Below are 19152 nucleotides of genomic sequence, written 5' to 3'. Positions count from 1 at the left end.
TAATCTTCATAATTAGATATATGTTTCTTACCTAGAGAACCTAGAGTAATATTATTATTATTATTGGATGGATTAAATATTCATCTATGAAAAATACGTTATTAGATGAATTGAATATTCTTTTATGAAATGGATCAAAATGAATTAGATTTTTTAAATATTTTTTTAACTCATCTAAATTATAAAAAAAAACTTAAGATAATAAAATTAGGAGTTATGTTTCGGATTTGGTCTTAAATTCGACTCTTCTTGTTGTTCATTCTGATTTTGTTGAAGAATTATGAATAGTTGTTTTTGATAATGTAAAATATAATTAAATAAATGTTATTGTTCTCATAGTTGATTTTCTTGTGTTTATAGAATTGTACTAGTTTTATATGTTTAATTGATCCATGTTTATTTATATTTTTTTAAATTAATTAAAAATAATTTATTCAATTAAAGAAAAATATAATTAATTATATTGAGACGTTGACACTGGAGAAAATAAAAATAACCATTTATATAATTGATTATTCTTAATTTATACAATTTTCATAAATAGATAATTGCCTATTTTGAAGTTTTTCAAATACCATTTCTACTCAATTATTAGTTGAAATATCCAATTAATTCGTTTCAAATCCTACCAAAAAGTTATATAATTAATTATCATAAATTATTGATTAATTTTGTATCAAGGAATATGTTTTCTTTTAAATTTAGAAGGATGATTACAAATTATTTATTATGTAAGTGAAAAAGATTTCAATTACAAATTATATATTATGTAAGTAAAAAAGATTTCGAGAATTATCGTTCCTTCTTCGTTAAAACATCATATTTAAGTTTAGAATGGACAAGTATTTTTATTTTAAACAAATTAAATTAAGTGATATATTGATTAATAATATATTATAATATATAAGTAGTTGTAAATTTTATCTTAAAAAAATTGATTTTTTAAGATTAAGTTAAATTTAAAAATATACTATCTATATAAAGTCTATTTAATAAGAATTTGTTAAAATTCTTAATAGACATATTTTTATAATTCATTTTTAAATTGATTAAGTGATAAAATCAATGTTAACATTATTCATTCTTTCTATTCTTTATTTCTCATTTACTATTTTTTTTTTAATTTTTTCTTGACATTTAAAAAAACTATAAAAACTCCAATATTTAATATAAGATGAAACATGGTGAAGACATGTGAATGATGATGATGTTGTGTTGTGACTTCTAAGCTTTCTCTTTTCCACCTTTTTTTTCCTACTAATACGATAAAATAAAACTATTTATCAGTCATCTCATGATCTGTTCTTCTCATAAGGTCGCAACTGTTTCTTCTACTCCCTTTTGCATATCTCAATCGTCATTTGATTCAACTCACATGCCAAGTTAGACTTATCTGGGAACTGGGTATTAATTTGCATGCCACCCATCTGTTTGTTTTAAATTCACACTGCAATATTGGTGGCTAGAGATTTACCCTTTAGGTGTTCCATGTTTTTTTCCCCTCACGGGCATCTTTACCAGTCAATTCTTGTTCAGGTGTTAAAAAAACACTAAACGAGGAGAATTTTTGAAGCAAAAATTGGAACCTTGGTTCAGAAGACTGTAATAGACTACCCCTTTTCGTTAAACCAGACTACAAATGTTTTTTTTCATGTTTTATTTTGTTCTGGGAAGAGGGTAGTTGTTGATTAGTATGGCAGTCACTGATTTCATTTTGTAATTTTGGATGTTTTTCAGATGAGGATGATGATGAGTGGGATGTGGAAGTCAAGAGGGATCTTTTTCTCTTTGCTTGTTCTTGCAACCTTTCAGCTAGCAATGTCAGATGAGCACCAACCTCTCTCAAAAGTTGCCATTCATAAAACAACACTTGCTCTTGATGAGCGTGCTTATATCAAAGCCACTCCTAATGTCCTGGGCTTGACCGTACGCTTTCACTGCACTTTGAGATTTTTCATTTAGTTTTTAGTTGCTTCATTTTCTGCTTTCAACTACTTACCTAAGATGAAAATAAGTTTTGGTAGCAGAAATTGATGGATCCTGCTTGCAATTGTTTAGGGACAAAATACAGAATGGGTTACACTGCAATACAGTAACCCGAAACCCACAGTAGAAGATTGGATTGGAGTGTTTTCTCCTGCAAACTTCAGGTAGGCTTCACATCATGATCTTGCTCGAGTATAATTATGAGTTACGAATCAAAGAGTCTTGTTCCATTCATTGATTGGGAATCAAATGTTTCACATATTCCAGTGCTTCTACCTGCCCTGCAGAAAACATATGGGTGAATCCCCCATTTCTATGTTCTGCGCCTATCAAGGTTTGTGTGACACAAATCCTTAGTCAAAGAAAGCTTCGAAGTTAACATGTTTTGATGTTAAACTCTCTTTCTTTTCTGGTTTCAGTATCAATATGCCAATTTCTCCAGTAGTAGTTACAAGAGCACAGGAAAAGCTTCCTTGAAGCTTCAGTTGATTAATCAGAGATCCGACTTCTCATTTGCCCTTTTCACTGGTGGCTTAACAAATGTATGTACATAAACTCCTCTACCCTTTAATCCTCCTGTTTATCAAATTAATAGATGTATTATGATTGTAGAGATTTTCCAATTCTTGGAAAGGGCTTTATGGGAATGTCATCATGAGAGCTTGCAGTGATAAGCAATATTTGTTAATGAAAACCATCATAAGTCAACTATTTGGAACTCTACTCATCTTATAATTCAAGGCATTCTAGGCTAATGTCACCATGCTCATACCATCTTATTGTTCATCTCCGATTTATCTGAGCACCTCATAGACAGCTCCATCTTTCATGACATCTGAGCTGGTTCCATTCTATATCTTTTCACTGTAAAATAGCCATGACTCTTTCTCCGACTTTCGCCCCATGAAAAGAAATTCCTACCATTAGGCATACATTTTGTGAACTTCTGTTGCAACTTCTATTTAGAAAGTATTTGTGACTGTATACTCCCTGTCCCAACGCTATGGTGTTAGGTTAGTTTGAATGTTTTGTCCTGTTTGCATATGTAACTTTTTTTCTTTATTGTGTATATGATGTTTGTGACCAGAAATGTGGATTTTGAGCTGAACTTTATCTTTCTATTCTTTTATCAAATTATTTTTGACAGCCAAAGCTCGTTGCCGTGTCAAATAAAGTATCATTCATCAATCCAAATGCACCAGTATATCCTCGATTAGCACAAGGGAAAACATGGAATGAAGTAAGTTTAAGCTCCCTCTATTGCAATGTCAAAACTGCCTCTTTTTAACAGATTTGGATATTATTCCTATGAGTATTAGTGCAGTAGGAGCTTGCTCTGATTGCAACTAAAAGTCTTTCTTAGAATGATATTTGTTGGTAAATGTGTGTGTTAGAGCCCAACAAAGTTTATGGGCCGAAAAAGCCATTGGTCCATGAGGGGCATGACACACCTAAGGCATGGAGGGTGTATGTGCCTAAATGGAAGAAGGGAAATCCTAAAGTTGAGGTGTCACGAGTAGTGGAGAGGTCGTTAAACATGAGAGAATGTTTTTATTATTTAGAGTAAAGAGGAGGCGGGGGATGAGCATTCTGTTATTTTTCTGATATTTTGTTAGAGGAGCTATGCTCTGGGAAATTGGAGGTTTACTCCTCTTGAAGTTTCCTTTTGATTGCAAATGATACATAATTGTCCAGTTTCTTGATATTTTCCTCTTTTACATTTACCACTACAATATTGGTTTGTAACACTTTGTATGTGGATTAAGAATATCTAGGATTGTCAATAGATTATTTACTTTGTTCTTGTAACAGATGACTGTAACTTGGACAAGTGGATATGGAATCAGTGAAGCTGAACCTTTTGTTGAATGGGGACCTAAAGGAGGGAACCATGTGAAATCTCCTGCTGGGACACTGACTTTTGATCGTAACACCATGTGTGGTATGCAACTCTTCTGCTACCCTTTAGTATCAACCTATATTTGAGTCATAGTTACTTTTGCAATGGAGAATGTGTTTATTTTGTCAGTTAACAGTCTTTGCGTTTTAAAATGAGTATGGCTATTTGCAAATTTCATTCATAAAGAGGAAGTAGTGGAATTGAAAAATTCACTTTCGTATATTCATCTATAAATGTAGGTGCACCAGCAAGGACTGTTGGATGGCGTGACCCGGGATATATACACACTAGTTTTCTGAAGGAGTTGTGGCCCAACCGAGAGTATGTTATATCTTATTTGAGCATCATTATAATTGCTTGCTTGACAATTGATATTATTAATTTGCTATTCTAGTTTTTAAAACAAACCTAACTAATCAAATATATCCTTTAGCTGCTAAAAGTAATACTAATATAAACTTATACAGGAAAAATTACTGAAAGCAGTTTGATTACTTGATAAATAATATTTTTCAATCAGATACAACAAAAAAAAAGTCTTTATCCGCTATGTGGGGTCTACATGGATAAAACATGGCTACTGTGTTTTGTCAAAAACTTATTCTCAAGAAAGGCCATTTTAGATCAAGATCTCCTACGATTATTACTCTGAAGTCCTTTTTTTTTCCTACCTCTGATTATTTATCCCTCCACATCATTAGCTTAGTTGAGCCCCTGGTAGGGTAGTATTCTTCTCATATGACCAAAACCATCTTTAGCAAGATTTTATCATCTGTTTAACAATAGGATCTACATCAACTTTTGGTGTAATATTTTCGTTTCTGATAAAAACTTGGAAAAAGAAGAGAGAGAAATGAAATATTTTATTAATTACTATCATGATAATTACATTCTCAACTCCTATATTTGTAACAATTACATTCTCAACTCCTATATTTGTAACAATCACATTCTCTTAGAAAAGGAGATAAAAATCATTTGAAATGAATGAGTAGATTTTAGGGATATTGTTCCTAATAACTATAGAGATATTAGGATAATTTTATTCAAATACTCTTCTATTTACAACACTCTCCCTCAAGTTGGTAAATGAATATCAATCATTCACAACTTGCTTACAATGTCTTGGAATCTGTTTGAGGAAGTCCCTTTATGAAGATGTCTGCTAAGTGAAGCTCTGTAAGGACATGAGTTTTGCACTACCAAACCTTTATCAAGATTATCTTTGATGAAGTGACTATCAATTTTAATGTGTTTGGTCCTATCATGTTGTACTAGATTATGAGCAATGCTCATGGTTGACTTATTATCACAGTACAATTGCATAGGGATGTCAAGTTCTATGTTTTAGGGTAATTTAATATGATCTTTATCCAAAGTCCTTTACACTCACCTTGAGCAAGGGCTCGAAATTCAGTTTTTGCACTTGAACGAGCTACTTTATCTTGTTTTTTTACTTCTTCAAGTGACTAAATTTTCTCCCAGCAACATATAGGACCCAGAGTTAGATTTTCTGCCACTAACGGATCATAATCTACACCATTATATATCTTTAGAGTCAAAAGTGTCTTTTTTTCTAAATAGTAGTTCCTTTCCTGGGCTTGACTTCAAGTACTGAAGAATTTTTTCAACTGCTTGTATGTGTCTTTCTCTTGGATCATGCATAAAATGACTAACCACACTAACTGTGTAAGCAATGTTCTGTCTCGTGTGTGATAAATTAATGAGTTTTCTTCCAATATCTGATATTGAGTTTTTCATAGAAGAATTCTCTTCACTTCCAATTTTGTGATTTTGTTCAATAGGAACCCCTGAGAGTCTACATCCTAGCTCACTTGTTTATTTGAGGAGATCAAGAATATATTTTCTTTGGGAGATGAAAATCCATTTTTTTGAATAAGCAACCTTTATTCCAAGGAGATACTTAAGTTTTCCCAGGTCTTTCATTTCAAATTGAGCTGTCAATTTTTACTTTAAAGCCACTTTCTTTGTTTCATTATCTCCGGTAGGAATCATGTCATCCACATAGACCAACAATAGAGTAAGTTTACTTGTATTGAAGTGTTTTATGAATAAAGTATGATCTCCTTGGCTTTGCTTATATCCTAAGGAAACCATTGCTTATGTAAATCTCCCAAAGCGTGCTCTTGGAGATTGTTTATGTCCATATAAGGCCTTCTTTAGGAGGCAAACCTTATTCCTTGCATTATGAGCTTCAAATCTAGGTAGAATCTCCATGTACACTTATTTTTCTAAATCTTCATGAAAAAAAACATTTTTGACATGCAATTGATGTAAGTCCCATCCAAAATGAGCTGCTAGAGCTTTTGTTGTGGATTTTTAACACATGTTAATTCATGGGCAATACTCTTAAAGGACAAAATTTTGGAGAATTCATGTTTTACATATTCAGTACCATTATCAGACCTACATCTTTTAATGTTTTTCCCTAATTAATTTTTGACAAGATGGAAAAGATTAACAAAGATTTGAAATACGCCAAACTTACTTTTCATGACATATGTCCATGTAACACAAGTAAATCATCAATAAAAGTAACAAACAATTTTTCCCCAGAGTATAAAGGATTTGGCACCAAATATACTTCATTTTCCCCCCGTGACTTGTATAAATTATAAGTAACATAACTCTATATTGGTTCAAAACTTCAAATATTGTGGTATGAAGGAACATCTTGATTTTATTAGCAGCAGTTCACTGTGAACCCCAACTTGCAATGTATTTATTTTTCTATTTTCAGGTACATATACAAGCTGGGGCATAGACTATTTAATGGTACAGTAATATGGAGCGAAGAATACCAGTTCAAAGCATTTCCTTTTCCAGGTCAAAATTCCTTGCAACGTGTAGTCATATTCGGTGATATGGGAAAGGTAATTTTCTTTCTTTTTATTTTTTCTCGTGGCCCTTTTAGTTATAACCATGTTCTGAAATCTGGAGATACAATTTGTATAAATGAATTCATAATTACATATAAGTAAAAGAGATAAGATTGATCAGGTTGATTTAAATCTCCATTACTTCTTTGTCTTCTGTTTCATCCATGGGTAATTCCAATTATATTTACTCTCCTTTGTTTCTTTGTGATATTTTATATTTGAATTTAAGTTATATATTTTGTATTGTAAAAATAATATACCCTGAAAAGATATCAGTTATTCTTACTTTTGATTTAATTACTGGTTACTCCACTTTTTATTTTCTTATCTCACACGCAGGCAGAAGCTGATGGCTCCAATGAATTTAATAATTTCCAGCCTGGCTCACTCAACACTACTAAACAGATTATAAAAGACTTAAAAGATGTAGATATAGTCTTCCACATTGGTGATTTATGCTATGCTAGTGGATACATTTCACAGTGGGATCAGTTTACTGCACAAATTGAGCCAATTGCATCAACTGTACCATATATGACAGCGAGGTTTGACTTGTTATGCATGAGTTGCACTTTTTTATGTTTACTGCTACTCTTGATTATGTCATTTTTATGCTTTTACATTCTGTGCTTTTAGTGGCAATCATGAACGTGACTGGCCAGGGACTGGATCCTTTTATGGGACCTTGGATTCTGGTGGTGAATGTGGTGTACTGTCTCAAACCATGTTTTATGTACCAGCTGAGAACAGAGAAAAATTCTGGTAAAATATCTTTAAATTTCAACCTTTCAGCATCTGTGTTAAATATGTTCCCTTTTATAAAACTCTAATTGATGTAGGCATTTAGCATCTTTAACATCAAAGTTGCATAACCATGCTCCTTCTCTTGCACCAGATAAAACTAAGTTAACCTATTCATAAATGTAGTAAATTTTGTTACCTTCTTGAGTATGCCTACGAAAAAAATGTTATTATTTCCTCCGGAAAGATCTTCAAAAATTACTTTACTTTGCCAGGTACTCAGCTGACTATGGTATGTTCAAATTCTGCATAGCTAACACAGAACTCGATTGGAGAAAGGGATCAGAACAGTATAAATTCATTGAAAATTGCCTAGCATCGGTTGACCGACAAAAACAGCCATGGCTGATATTTCTTGCACATAGGGTACTTGGTTATTCTTCTGCAGGGTTCTATGTGGCAGAAGGCTCTTTTGAAGAACCAATGGGAAGGGAGGACCTTCAATATCTCTGGCAAAAGTATAAGGTTGACATAGCAATGTATGGACATGTTCATAACTATGAAAGAACTTGCCCTGTGTATCAGGTATTTTGCTTAACTTCAGAGATAGTTAGTTTTTACTTTGTTCCTTTACTTCCCTGTAGAAGCTCTACATGATTATATGCTATGGCTTGAAAATACCCTTTCTACATTTGGAAGTGTGCAACTCATCTTGTCCTTTTCTTGTTCTTCACTTTACAGACTGTCAGTTTGGTCATCAAGAACATACATTAGATTATGGCCATTTTGTTATTAAAATATTTCTTGTTAGCTTTGAATACTTTTGGTACGTGAACTTTATACCAATATAAATTGGAATCCCGCAATAATTAGATAAATTGTAGCATTTTATAGTCTAAAATAACTTTGCACATTTTTTAACTACATCAAGATTAATTTAATGCCGGGTATTATAGTTGTGTCGTATCTTATGATTATTAAATTTATCATATTCCTGTATTTATGTTGTATCGAATCTGTGCTTTCTAGCCGTTACTTTGTCATCAAGAATAAAAAAATTTAAATTACCTAGACACTTCTTTCTTGTTTGCTGTTATCATTAAACATGAAAAAATAACTGCCATTTTCCTTACACAGAATATCTGCACCAATAAAGAGAAGCACAATTACAAGGGCCCCTTGAATGGTACAATACATGTAGTGGTTGGGGGAGGAGGAGCATCCCTTGCTGAATTTGCCCCCATAAACACTAAGTGGAGTATATTTAAAGACTATGACTTTGGATTTGTCAAGCTTACAGCATTTGACCAATCAAACCTGTTGTTTGAGTACAAGAAAAGCAGTGATGGACAAGTTTATGACTCTTTCACAATATCCAGGGAGTACAGGGATATCTTGGCTTGCACTGTTGATAGTTGTCCACCTACAACTCTAGCATCATGATCTAAAGGTAAATAAAATGTTCCATTTGATCTGAATGAAGTGAGGCAACTGATTGGAATTTGTATAGGCCAACAGAAACCACTTATTTTTTAAGTCATGCTTACTTTAAGATGAACCACAATTTCACCATAAACTTCCCCTGTTACCTACCATGAATTGAAAATTATATACCACATTCTTGAGGTATGTTTTTGAATTGAACTTTTTTTTCTTTAATTCTTTCTTTAATCCCGGAACATGGAATTCAGATAATTTTCGAGTTATAAAATTCAGAAGTTAAAATTTGTGTTTCAGATTGTAAAATATTCCAAATTGCACAATCTAGAATACAAATTTAGATTCTAAATTGTAGAATTTAGAATAAATAATTTTAAAATTTTAAAAAATGAGGCCGTGGGAAAAAATTATGAGGATGCATATAAAAATTTCTAGATTTTAAGAGTCTACTCTGCACTTGGCCTGCATGGATTGCAGGTTATTAGGTACGGGACTAAGCGGTTGAATCGTGTGTAAGATCCGTTTCACATTGACATCTCCATTATCGATCGATCTGTTCCACATTGACATCCCTATTACCTCGTTTCACATTGACATCCCCCCATTATCGATCGATCCGTTCCACATTGACATCCCTATTATCTTAGGTCGTGTAGCCCTTGTATCAAAAGGCACTTGTTCACAAATTTTATCTTTCTTGGGTAGTTAAATTATAAATGAAAATTTTATATTCAACTGAACATAATCTTTGAAGTTGATTGTAGAGAATATATTTATGTTCGAGTACTTCAAAAACTAGTAACAGGTATGCATACTTTTAAAAACTCTTAAAATTAGTTCTTTTGATGAGACCTGATATGTAAAATTTGGGACCTTTTGGAAATATAAATATTTGGTTATCTCTTTAGAAGTTATAAAATTTATTTAAATTATTGATTTAACCTAAAATTAATTTGTAACGTATTAACCTTATAAATTTGAATAATTGAAAGGTTTATCAATACAAAGTAAATATTAAATTTGAACATTTATTGAAAAGAAACTCAACTAGAAAGTTCATAGATGTAAAATCTTGCAATACTGCTCATCTTTGATATGATATTGATTGATGAAAATTTATTATATTGATCCATATAAATTTTCAAAAATAAAAATAAATAATATAATTTAGACTTTAATATTATACTTTTTTAAAATGTAAAAAATCTGGGTACTCAATAGAACCAATTTTTTTTAATAAAAAGTTAATTGAAAATGTTCAATTTATAAGAAACTAAAATGTTAATTAAATATAAAATAAAGGGTTGGAGAACTAAATAATGTGGAGGATAAAGTACAAGAAATACAAATGATAGAAAAAAAAAAGACAAAATTACGTAAGAGAAAAAAAAACTGAAAAAAACAATAAATCTCAGTTTGCAAAGAGTATCATTTCGGATTTTCTATTTACCATTTTTCTATTTTCAAGTTTTAAACATTACATATTTCTCAATAAACTATAATTTTATCTCGCCTAATTTTAATTAATAAAGTCTTTAAATAGATAATTTGTCAATAATTTATTATTATACTACAATAAAATCATTAAATACCAACCAAACTTAGAGACTAAAAATAATTAGTCACTATATCAACTAAATTAGATATTATTTTAAAAACTAAAAAAACTATTGGTATTTAAAGTGATTTCTATTTTTAATAAAAAATTATAAATAATTTTAAATTAGTATTTAAATTAGCTACCAGGATTTTAATTACTATTATTTTATATTTTAAATTAGTCTTTAAAAGACTAATTTAGATTATAGAGTAATTAGTAGCTAAAATCTTAGCAACTAATGGTTAGATACTAAAGATGATCATGTTTCAATTCTACAACACGGCCAAACTAAATCAAACATGCATGAATCCAATTCAACTAAATCTTATCAACAAAATATGTGTCTACTTATGTATTCAATACTCCACTTATATGTTTACTTATGAGATGTTTCTCTTTTACCTCTTGAATCATACACCTAAGAGATTAATTAGAATATTAAGAATTGACCAAGAAATCAAAACTAGGGAAAAAAAATTAACCCTTAACATTTATTCAATAACAACCTCTTACAAAAAACAGATATAAAAAAGATCATAAGGTTAAAACAAATTGCCAAATAGAATTGAAAACAAAACTTTGATCGATCAAAACTTAAAAATCAATGGAGAATTACAAAGGAATCAACCCATAAGGTTTAATCTCCCATGAGAAAGATGAAACAAAAAAAAGTACAAAAAAGAAATAAAAATAAGTTTTGAGTGTGTGTCACATTCTAAAAAAACAATCATAGTTCTTCTTCTCACTTCTCTTTTATAATTCCCTTTTTTTTCACAAAATCGAATTCATAATACATCTTAAGATATTGTTTAAAGTATCACATGTTCATTTTTCTCTTTTATAATTTCCTTTTTTTTCACAAAATCGAATTCATAATACATCTTAAGATATTGTTTAAAGTATCACATGTTCATTTTTCTGTTTGGAATGATTAAGCATATATCTTTTTTTTCCTTTTTTTTATTTACACAAAATTGAATTCAAAATCTGTCTCAAGATATTGTTTTACAATTATTAAATATTTACTCTTTTTTTTCGAATTATTAAGGAAATATTTACTCTTCTAAATATTTTGTTTTAATTAAATATAATAGATAATTTTAATTTATAAAAATTAAGAAATATAAAATTAAACGTCCAATTTATTTATTTAGACAAATCCTAATTGATTATTTTAATATGTTATCATTTTGAATAAACAATTATTCCTCGTTATTTTTTCTTTAATTCTTTTTACAACTTATTTATTTTATTATATCTTTTTGTCTTTACAATAACTTTCAAATAATTAAATATTATATAAAAATTAAAAAAGAAAAAAGAAATACAACTATTTTATCATAATTAAAAATATTATGTTTTTTTTTTAATTATTGTAGATTAACCATAACCAATCACACTATACAAGAAGAAAGTGAGCAAAGTTTATATCTTAGAGCATTTGAACCTGAACTGAAGGAAAACCCTAAGCACTGATAGCAACTCAATCTCACACCATGCAGGTACACTCTCTTTTCCCAATTTCTTTCCAAGGCAGCAATTTCGTTTTTTTAGTTAGGGTTTTCAAAATTTGGATACCAAAATTAATTTGGGCGTTTTATGCAGGCGAGTGATAGGTTTAACATCAACTCTCAGCTCGAACATCTTCAAGCCAAATATGTTGGAACTGGTCATGCCGATTTGAACAGATTGTCAGTTTCGCTCTCACTCTTTTCCCCAAAATTCATTCTCAATTTTTGATTTTTTGTTTTCAATAATTTTTGTTTGTTTTTCTTGGTTTTATGGGTGTGCAGTGAGTGGGCAGTGAACATTCAACGTGATAGCTATGCATCATATATTGGCCACTACCCTTTACTGGCTTACGTTGGTATTGCTGAAAATGAATCTATTGGAAGGGAACGCTATAACTTTATGCAGGTTTTCTTTCTATCTATATCCACTACTTTGTTTCACTGTCATCTTAATAAAGGATAAATGCTAGCAATGCACTTTTTTTTCGGTGTTCTACTGTATTTGGAGAGTTCATCCACAAGAAGTGGGAACAGTTACTAGTTTTGCCCAATAACATACACACGAGTGCTTTTCTTTGTAGTGAAATATATGTAATAAATAAGGCTGGCAAAGCACGGATAAGATTGATTTCTTGAGGTGTCTGTAAGAACTTATCTGTAGTATATTGCACAAGTTCTTCAGGATACAATAAGAACTTTTCGGATAATACCGAGGATCTCAGAACTAGTAAGAACTCTTAAATTCCTAAGAGTAAAAGAACTTAGGACACGAGAAATATTAGAAAGAGAAAGAATGAAAAGGTGAACAAGAGTGAAGGAAATATTAGAAAAAGAGAAAGAATGAAGAGGTGAAAAAGAGTGAAGGAAATATTAGAAAAGGAGAAAGAATGAAGAGGTGAAAAAGAGTGAAGAAGCTGTGAGAGATGTGTGTTCTACGAGCACTGCAGAAACACTTATTTATAGATGGAGGAGGAACCCCAAAACCTGGTTGAGCTGAACCACATCTCCTGGCTGAGCGGTTGTGGAGAGAAAAGTGGAGTGCATCTAAAGGTAGCTCCTCCAAGATTCGGAGGGTTACGAGACTTTTGTGATATCGATTTACAACAATATATTTCCACCAAACAGGTTGTCTGTGTGCTTTTGAGACAAAGGTGAAAAGAAACGAAAATCACCTGTTACTTGTAATGCTTTTCTGTTGAACTTGTTGAAAGGAAAGTGTAGGGAGGGATGAGTAGTTTTGGTGTTTAAGAGTTATGGAGCATGCCCAGACAACCCAACACAACCAATGTTCAAAACATAGGACACTGGGTCTCTGCATATGCATAAATAGGTCATGCAAGTTCGTTAGCCATCATTAGATTACAGTATAATCACTTTATCTCTCATATAAAATCTAAATTAAGATGAATTATATTTTAGGAAAGACATGCTCATCTTCTCAAAAGCAACTTACCAAGGGGCCATTTTTGGTTTAAGAAAAAAATTGATAACATTTTATTAGCAACTTACCAAGGAACTTAATTCTGAAAGGAATTAGCAAGAAGTACAATTTAGAATTATCTGAAGAGTAGTTATAGCACGACCCTTCTCTGAATTTTTCTTTGTCTTCTTAACCTTCTTTTAGTATTGTTGCTTACAACTTGTCAGTCATCAGCTATTCATAACAAACTCTATCTTTTGTGCAGAAAATGCTCCTGCCTTGTGGTTTGCCTCCGGAAAAAGAAGAGGATTAATCACACTGTACTGTTTATTCTATAGCCTTTAACAGTTTATTGTGCTGTGTTATCTGATTCAGAAAACAGATGCTTGTGACCTTGAATACATATTGTAGCATCAACTTTCTTCAGCTTGTGGATGCTTAAGTAGTTGTTATGAAGCTTGGAAAATTTTCAAGATACTAGTTTAATCTTAAATCTTAATTTTGTCTGTGTTTCTTAAATGGTGGCCCTTTAAATTGAACGAAGATTATATTCACATCCAAGAAAATGTGTTTCTCCCTTGAATGAATTGTATAACATGCACAACTTTTAGGTTGCATTTGGAGTTTGAAGAAGATTGGCTAAGTGTATGACCGATTGTTCGCATGATTGGCTATTATGACCATGTTTAATTTTTATTTAATACCTTACTTTGAACAGAGTTTGAGGCAGGTTAAATCATATATTTTAGATTGTGAACACTTTTTTGGATGATTGAAACATTTATCTTTACATTTGTTTACATGAAAATTATGAAATTCAATTATTTTTTAATAAAAAAATAGTTATAAATATTATGAAAAGTGATTCTATCGAAAAAAGGAGTGAAGTTTAATTTTAGATTCTTTTACAACAGTTTGTGGAATTTTGTTTCCACGAAAATTTTATCATGTTTTTGGTTCAAAATCAATTGGTTTAATAATTTTCATGTGAATGAATTTATTATGATAAATTTCACATCTTGGATAAGTTAAAAAAGAATTTAAAATCTCATCTCCAAATCGAAAATAGTTACTATTTTAAAAGATTTAAATTAACTAAATTTAAAAGATAAATGACTAAATAAGTTTTAGTCCAAACTATAATTAATTCTATATTTTTTTTTATCTAAATAAACTTATTTCACAGGTACACAAAGAGCTGGATTTGTGATTGAGTCCCTTCCTTTAAACTATCATCTTAGGTAGTTTCTTCCTGCACCCCACAATTTTTAAATCTTAAACTAACCTTTACCTTTTATTTGAATTGGGATTTGAGAGTGAGTTATGGATTCATCAATTTGAAAGTGAATTATGTTGCTTTTTGGATGAGGGGGTGTTTAGAAAGCAATGTTACATAAATTGTTGATTTTCGGATTGTTGAATCAGGTAGCCTAATTTTTATTATGATTGGTGGATCTAGAATGGTTTTTTTCAATTATGGATTTCTAAATCTGAAATGCATATTTTGAATTATGGATTGGCGGAATGGTTTTTTATTAATGGATGTTCTACATTTTTAATTTTTTTTGGATTAACATTGTCATTCATGTACTATCGGAAGCACCAATCCAATCTGCGATGTTACTGGACGCGCCAATCCAAAATTTTACCGAAAGCGCCAATACAAAAATTTATCGGATTTCATAATCCAAAATGTAAAAAAATAAATGTACAATTTTCACATGGAAATGGTTTTGTCTTTGCACAACATTGTTCGGGTGTAGGAGGAAACTGCCATCATCTTAAAGCTCATTCAATTTTTTAATTTTAATAAGACTCCACTCCTCCTACATAACCCATCGCCGGTTCTACAGCTCTACCTGCACTTTTCAAAAATATAATTAAAAATAGTTTTAATATATTTTAAATACATTTTAAGGATTTCATAAGTTAAACCAAATTCAAATACAAAGTTCATTAAACATTAAATTACAAAATAAAATAAAAAATAATTTCAAAATAAAATATACTCATTCATCAATTATGCTTGATTTCATCTTGATGTGGTGGGTTCTTCCAAAAAATTCAGTATTTGAAGTTTTGTTCACTTTATCTATAGTGCGATACGGAAACAAACAAATTATTTTAATTTATTATAAAAAGTATATAAATGAATGAATTATAATAAATTAAAAACTTTAATTCAGACTTTAAAAGCAATTGTTTAGTTTGTACCTTCCACTTCAAATTCCAACAACCAAATTTCTGGTGTTGATCAAAGATTATATATTATTTGGAACAAAATAACTGCAATATTAATTAAGACGAAAATTCATACTAAAAAGCTTGTTCGAATTTTGTTGTGATTTGTTGAGACATTGGACGATCTGTTTAGATGGTTTGTTAAGTTCCTAAATAGTCTGTTGAGATTATGGGCGATCTATATCACATTAGACGATCTAATGACTAGAAGATTGTATATGAAATTTATGTTTTAATCATATGTGAAGTTTATGTTTTGATTACAACAAAAACAAATTGAATGGTTGATTTGTTTCTTGAATGTTCTAACAATATTTTGTACAACTACAGTACTTTCTAAACATATACAACATGTGTTCACAAGAGACGGTCTAATAGATTGTTCATGACAAATGGTTTGATGAACAAATTGAATGCCTAACATATTTTGTTTAAAACAATTAATTAGGAGAAACAAAATCTTTATAATACACATATTTGCTAAACACACCTTTAATCAAAGTAATATAATATATGAAAACAAAAATATTTTATATGCAAATTTTGTGGAACAAAAGATATTAATGTGTCTTTTAAGAAATAAAAATATATTGTTTAAAATTATCTTGATTAAAGAGATTTTATCAATGGCAATATATTGCAAATATTTCTAATTTTTTTAAACATAAACACATTGAATAATTGAATAATTGAAAATCTAAAGTAGAATGTTTTTAGTATAACGTATTATCTGGAACAAAAAGATTTTCTTATTATGTTTTAATTTGTTTTACTAACCCATATTACAAATACATTCAAATTAGTTTCTTAAAGAGATTTGAAACAAAACAAATTGAAAACAAATTCAAGTTTTCTGTTTTGAGCACCTGTCACAATAAGAAAAGATGAAGATATTGTAGAATCCAAAATTAATCGATTCAAGTATCTGGCCCTATCATACCTTAATCTGGCTCTGTTAGGAAAATGGATTTGGAGGTTGGGTTCGGATAAGGGCGATCTTTGGAAGGAGATCATCGCCTCTAAATATGGTGGTTGGAGAAGTTTGAGAGGAGAAGATAGAAGTAGTAGGTGTTCTCTTTAGTGGAAAGACTTGAAAGAGGTTTGAGCCTCGGAGGGATGGGGCGAAAGTTTTGAAGATGGGTTCAAGTGAAAAGTTGGTGACGGGAAGGACATTTCTTTTTGGGAGGATAGATGGCTTTATGGTGGTGCACTGAAGAGAGCACTTTTGAGACTGTTTTCTATTTGTACGGTCAAAAATGCTAGGGTGGCTGAGCTTGGGTCCTAGTCTGATGGTGTGTGGGTGTGGCATGTAGACTGGCGCAGGTCTTTCTTTGATTGGGAGATGCCTATGGTGGATCAGTTGAGCCAGGCTTTACTTGAGACGAGGATGAGTTTGGGAGAGGCGGATAGGTGGGTGTGGAAAGGAGAGGGTGATCAGAAGTTCTCTGTTAACTCTGCGTACTCTTTGGTGAGGAGGGTTAACGTGACAAACCCTTCTCCGATTTTTAGAAAGCTATGGAATTGTAAAGCGGTTCCTTCAGCTTTACTTACGGCTTGGAGGGTGTTGCAGAACAAGATTGCCACCAGGGTCAACTTGGAAAGACGAGGGGTGCTGGTGGAAAGTTCCTTGTGTTGTTTGTGTGGAAAGGAGGAAGAGTCATACCGTCACTTGTTTTTCGAATGCAACTTTGCTTGGCGGGTATAGGGCTTCTGCTATAAGTGGCTGGGTGTGTCGTTCGTTTCTCACAATGACCTTATGTTAAACTTTGCACAGTTCAAGATGAACACGTCCCCCGCTTTGATTAATGAAGTTTGGAATAAAATTTGGGTTGGGGTAGTGGGGGAAATCTGGATTCACAGAAATTTGGTTATCTTCAATAGGGGGTGGTCGACGCGTCAGAAGTTTGTACTTTGATGCAAGTAAAGGTCTGGTCTTGGATTTCTGCGAATCTCATGCTGCTTCAATCTCCTTTTTCAGTTGGTGTTTGGAACCCCTGATATGTATGAGTTTGATTTCTTAAGGTATGATAGGGCCTTTGAGTGGTCTGCGCTTGTGCTTGATTGGTTGGGGGGGTCCTGGTAGACGGTGGATTTGTATCCCTTGTAAATGAGTTGTTCCACCCCTTAAGTGGTTCGCTTTTATATATTTGTTATTGTTGATAAAAAAATAAAAATAAAAAATCGATTCAAGTATCAAAAGACATATTTAAAAAGCTATCTAAAGTGATTGCAAGTGGAGAATGAAAAGAGGGCAAATCAAAAAACCAAAACTAATAAATAATCTTGCTAAAAATACAAAAATTGTAGTGATCGTCTAATCTAGTCATTACAATATTTAGTCTAATGGGTTGAGTGCTAAATCATTGTAAAAGTATACTGAATACAAAATATTGACTTCAGCGTTAAAAAACCTTTTACAAATACCCATCACTAAAACCAAATACCAAAAGTTAAGACATTAAGTGTCAACACTAAAAAAAAATTCAAAAATACGAGTGAAAAGAGACTTTCCATGAAATAAATTAGATGTTACACAAACATTTATTAGAGTAAAATAAAAGATTGAGAAGTCTATTTCTCTTTTTCCTACAAATAAATCTTCTATACAAAATTCTCACTTACCCTATTTCTCAAACACACCATTGGTTCCTACGAAGAGTCTATTGGACATTTCCTTCTCCTTGAAATCGTCTGCAATACTTTTTCATGCTTTATTTTTTACTACAACTTCTTTATCTTTTATATATATTTAATCTATATCAAATTCTGGATATGTTGGTAACTTTTTAATTGTTTGTGACTAACCAAGATCACATTTTTACTATTTTCATTTGGAAATTTTCATAAATCGAAGAGATGCTTTGTCAAAATATTTATACAATTTTATGGGTTTATTTTCTACTTTAAAAAAAATTAAAAACGTAAATCCAAAAATCAGTGTACCCAAATTCTGAACAAAAAATAATTAAAGTTTAATTTAATGAAATTTATCAAAATTCGTTTTTTTAGAAACTAGACTCAAAGTTATTCAACATAGATTTTGGAGTTACTAAAATAGTTTTAAAATAAAGGAGATATGAACCTTGGAAGTTGGTACTCTTGGATTAAAATGTTCAGAAGTAGCGTAGCTTAAATTTTTTAACTATATCAATTTGTAATGAATTTTAAAAATCTAATTTCATATTTCGAAACTATATAGAATAATAATTTCAACTATGTATAATTTATAACATTTAGATTTAATTTTATATCTCAAATATTTATTTTTTCTTTCTGGGCCTATAAGCTGAAAAATTATAAACGATCTTTGTTTTGTTTATGTACTTTTCTCTTTATGTTTTACAGTTCCCATATCATGAAAATATTCAATTGAGAATTTAGAATCATTTAAAAAGTTTTCCAAAGGAATAAGT

The 19152-nt window shown here is 30.9% G+C and overlaps 2 protein-coding genes across 5 annotated transcripts; both read left to right on the top strand.

Moving 5' to 3' along the window:
• Positions 1-1176: 1176 nt before the first annotated feature.
• On the top strand, positions 1177-9163 carry LOC137806500 (putative inactive purple acid phosphatase 1). Of its 4 annotated transcripts, none has more exons than XM_068606660.2 (13): positions 1177-1404; positions 1738-1926; positions 2059-2150; positions 2254-2320; positions 2406-2528; positions 3134-3226; positions 3799-3928; positions 4126-4207; positions 6648-6780; positions 7126-7331; positions 7423-7548; positions 7803-8112; positions 8665-9163. In XM_068606660.2, exons 2-13 carry the CDS (start codon positions 1738-1740, stop codon positions 8968-8970), a joined length of 1857 nt encoding a protein of 618 aa, XP_068462761.1. In that variant the 5' UTR covers positions 1177-1404; the 3' UTR covers positions 8971-9163. The 4 variants fall into 4 exon arrangements, with proteins under 4 accessions (XP_068462761.1, XP_068462760.1, XP_068462762.1 ...); XM_068606659.2 differs by having other exon boundaries at positions 1195-1315; XM_068606661.2 differs by having other exon boundaries at positions 1214-1602.
• A 2668-nt stretch (positions 9164-11831) lies between these two features.
• Positions 11832-14017, top strand: LOC137806499 (uncharacterized protein At4g14342). The gene is made up of 4 exons (XM_068606657.2): positions 11832-12069; positions 12173-12258; positions 12361-12484; positions 13764-14017. Exons 1-4 carry the CDS (start codon positions 12064-12066, stop codon positions 13809-13811), a joined length of 264 nt encoding a protein of 87 aa, XP_068462758.1. The 5' UTR covers positions 11832-12063; the 3' UTR covers positions 13812-14017.
• The last annotated feature ends 5135 nt before the right edge of the window (positions 14018-19152 follow it).

Source organism: Phaseolus vulgaris, chromosome 3 (genome assembly GCF_051622355.1).
Source record: "Phaseolus vulgaris cultivar YP4 chromosome 3, ASM5162235v1, whole genome shotgun sequence".
Lineage (NCBI taxonomy): Eukaryota > Viridiplantae > Streptophyta > Magnoliopsida > Fabales > Fabaceae > Phaseolus > Phaseolus vulgaris.
Note: the sequence above shows the minus strand (reverse complement) of the source record. Positions and strands in the feature narration are given on the sequence as shown.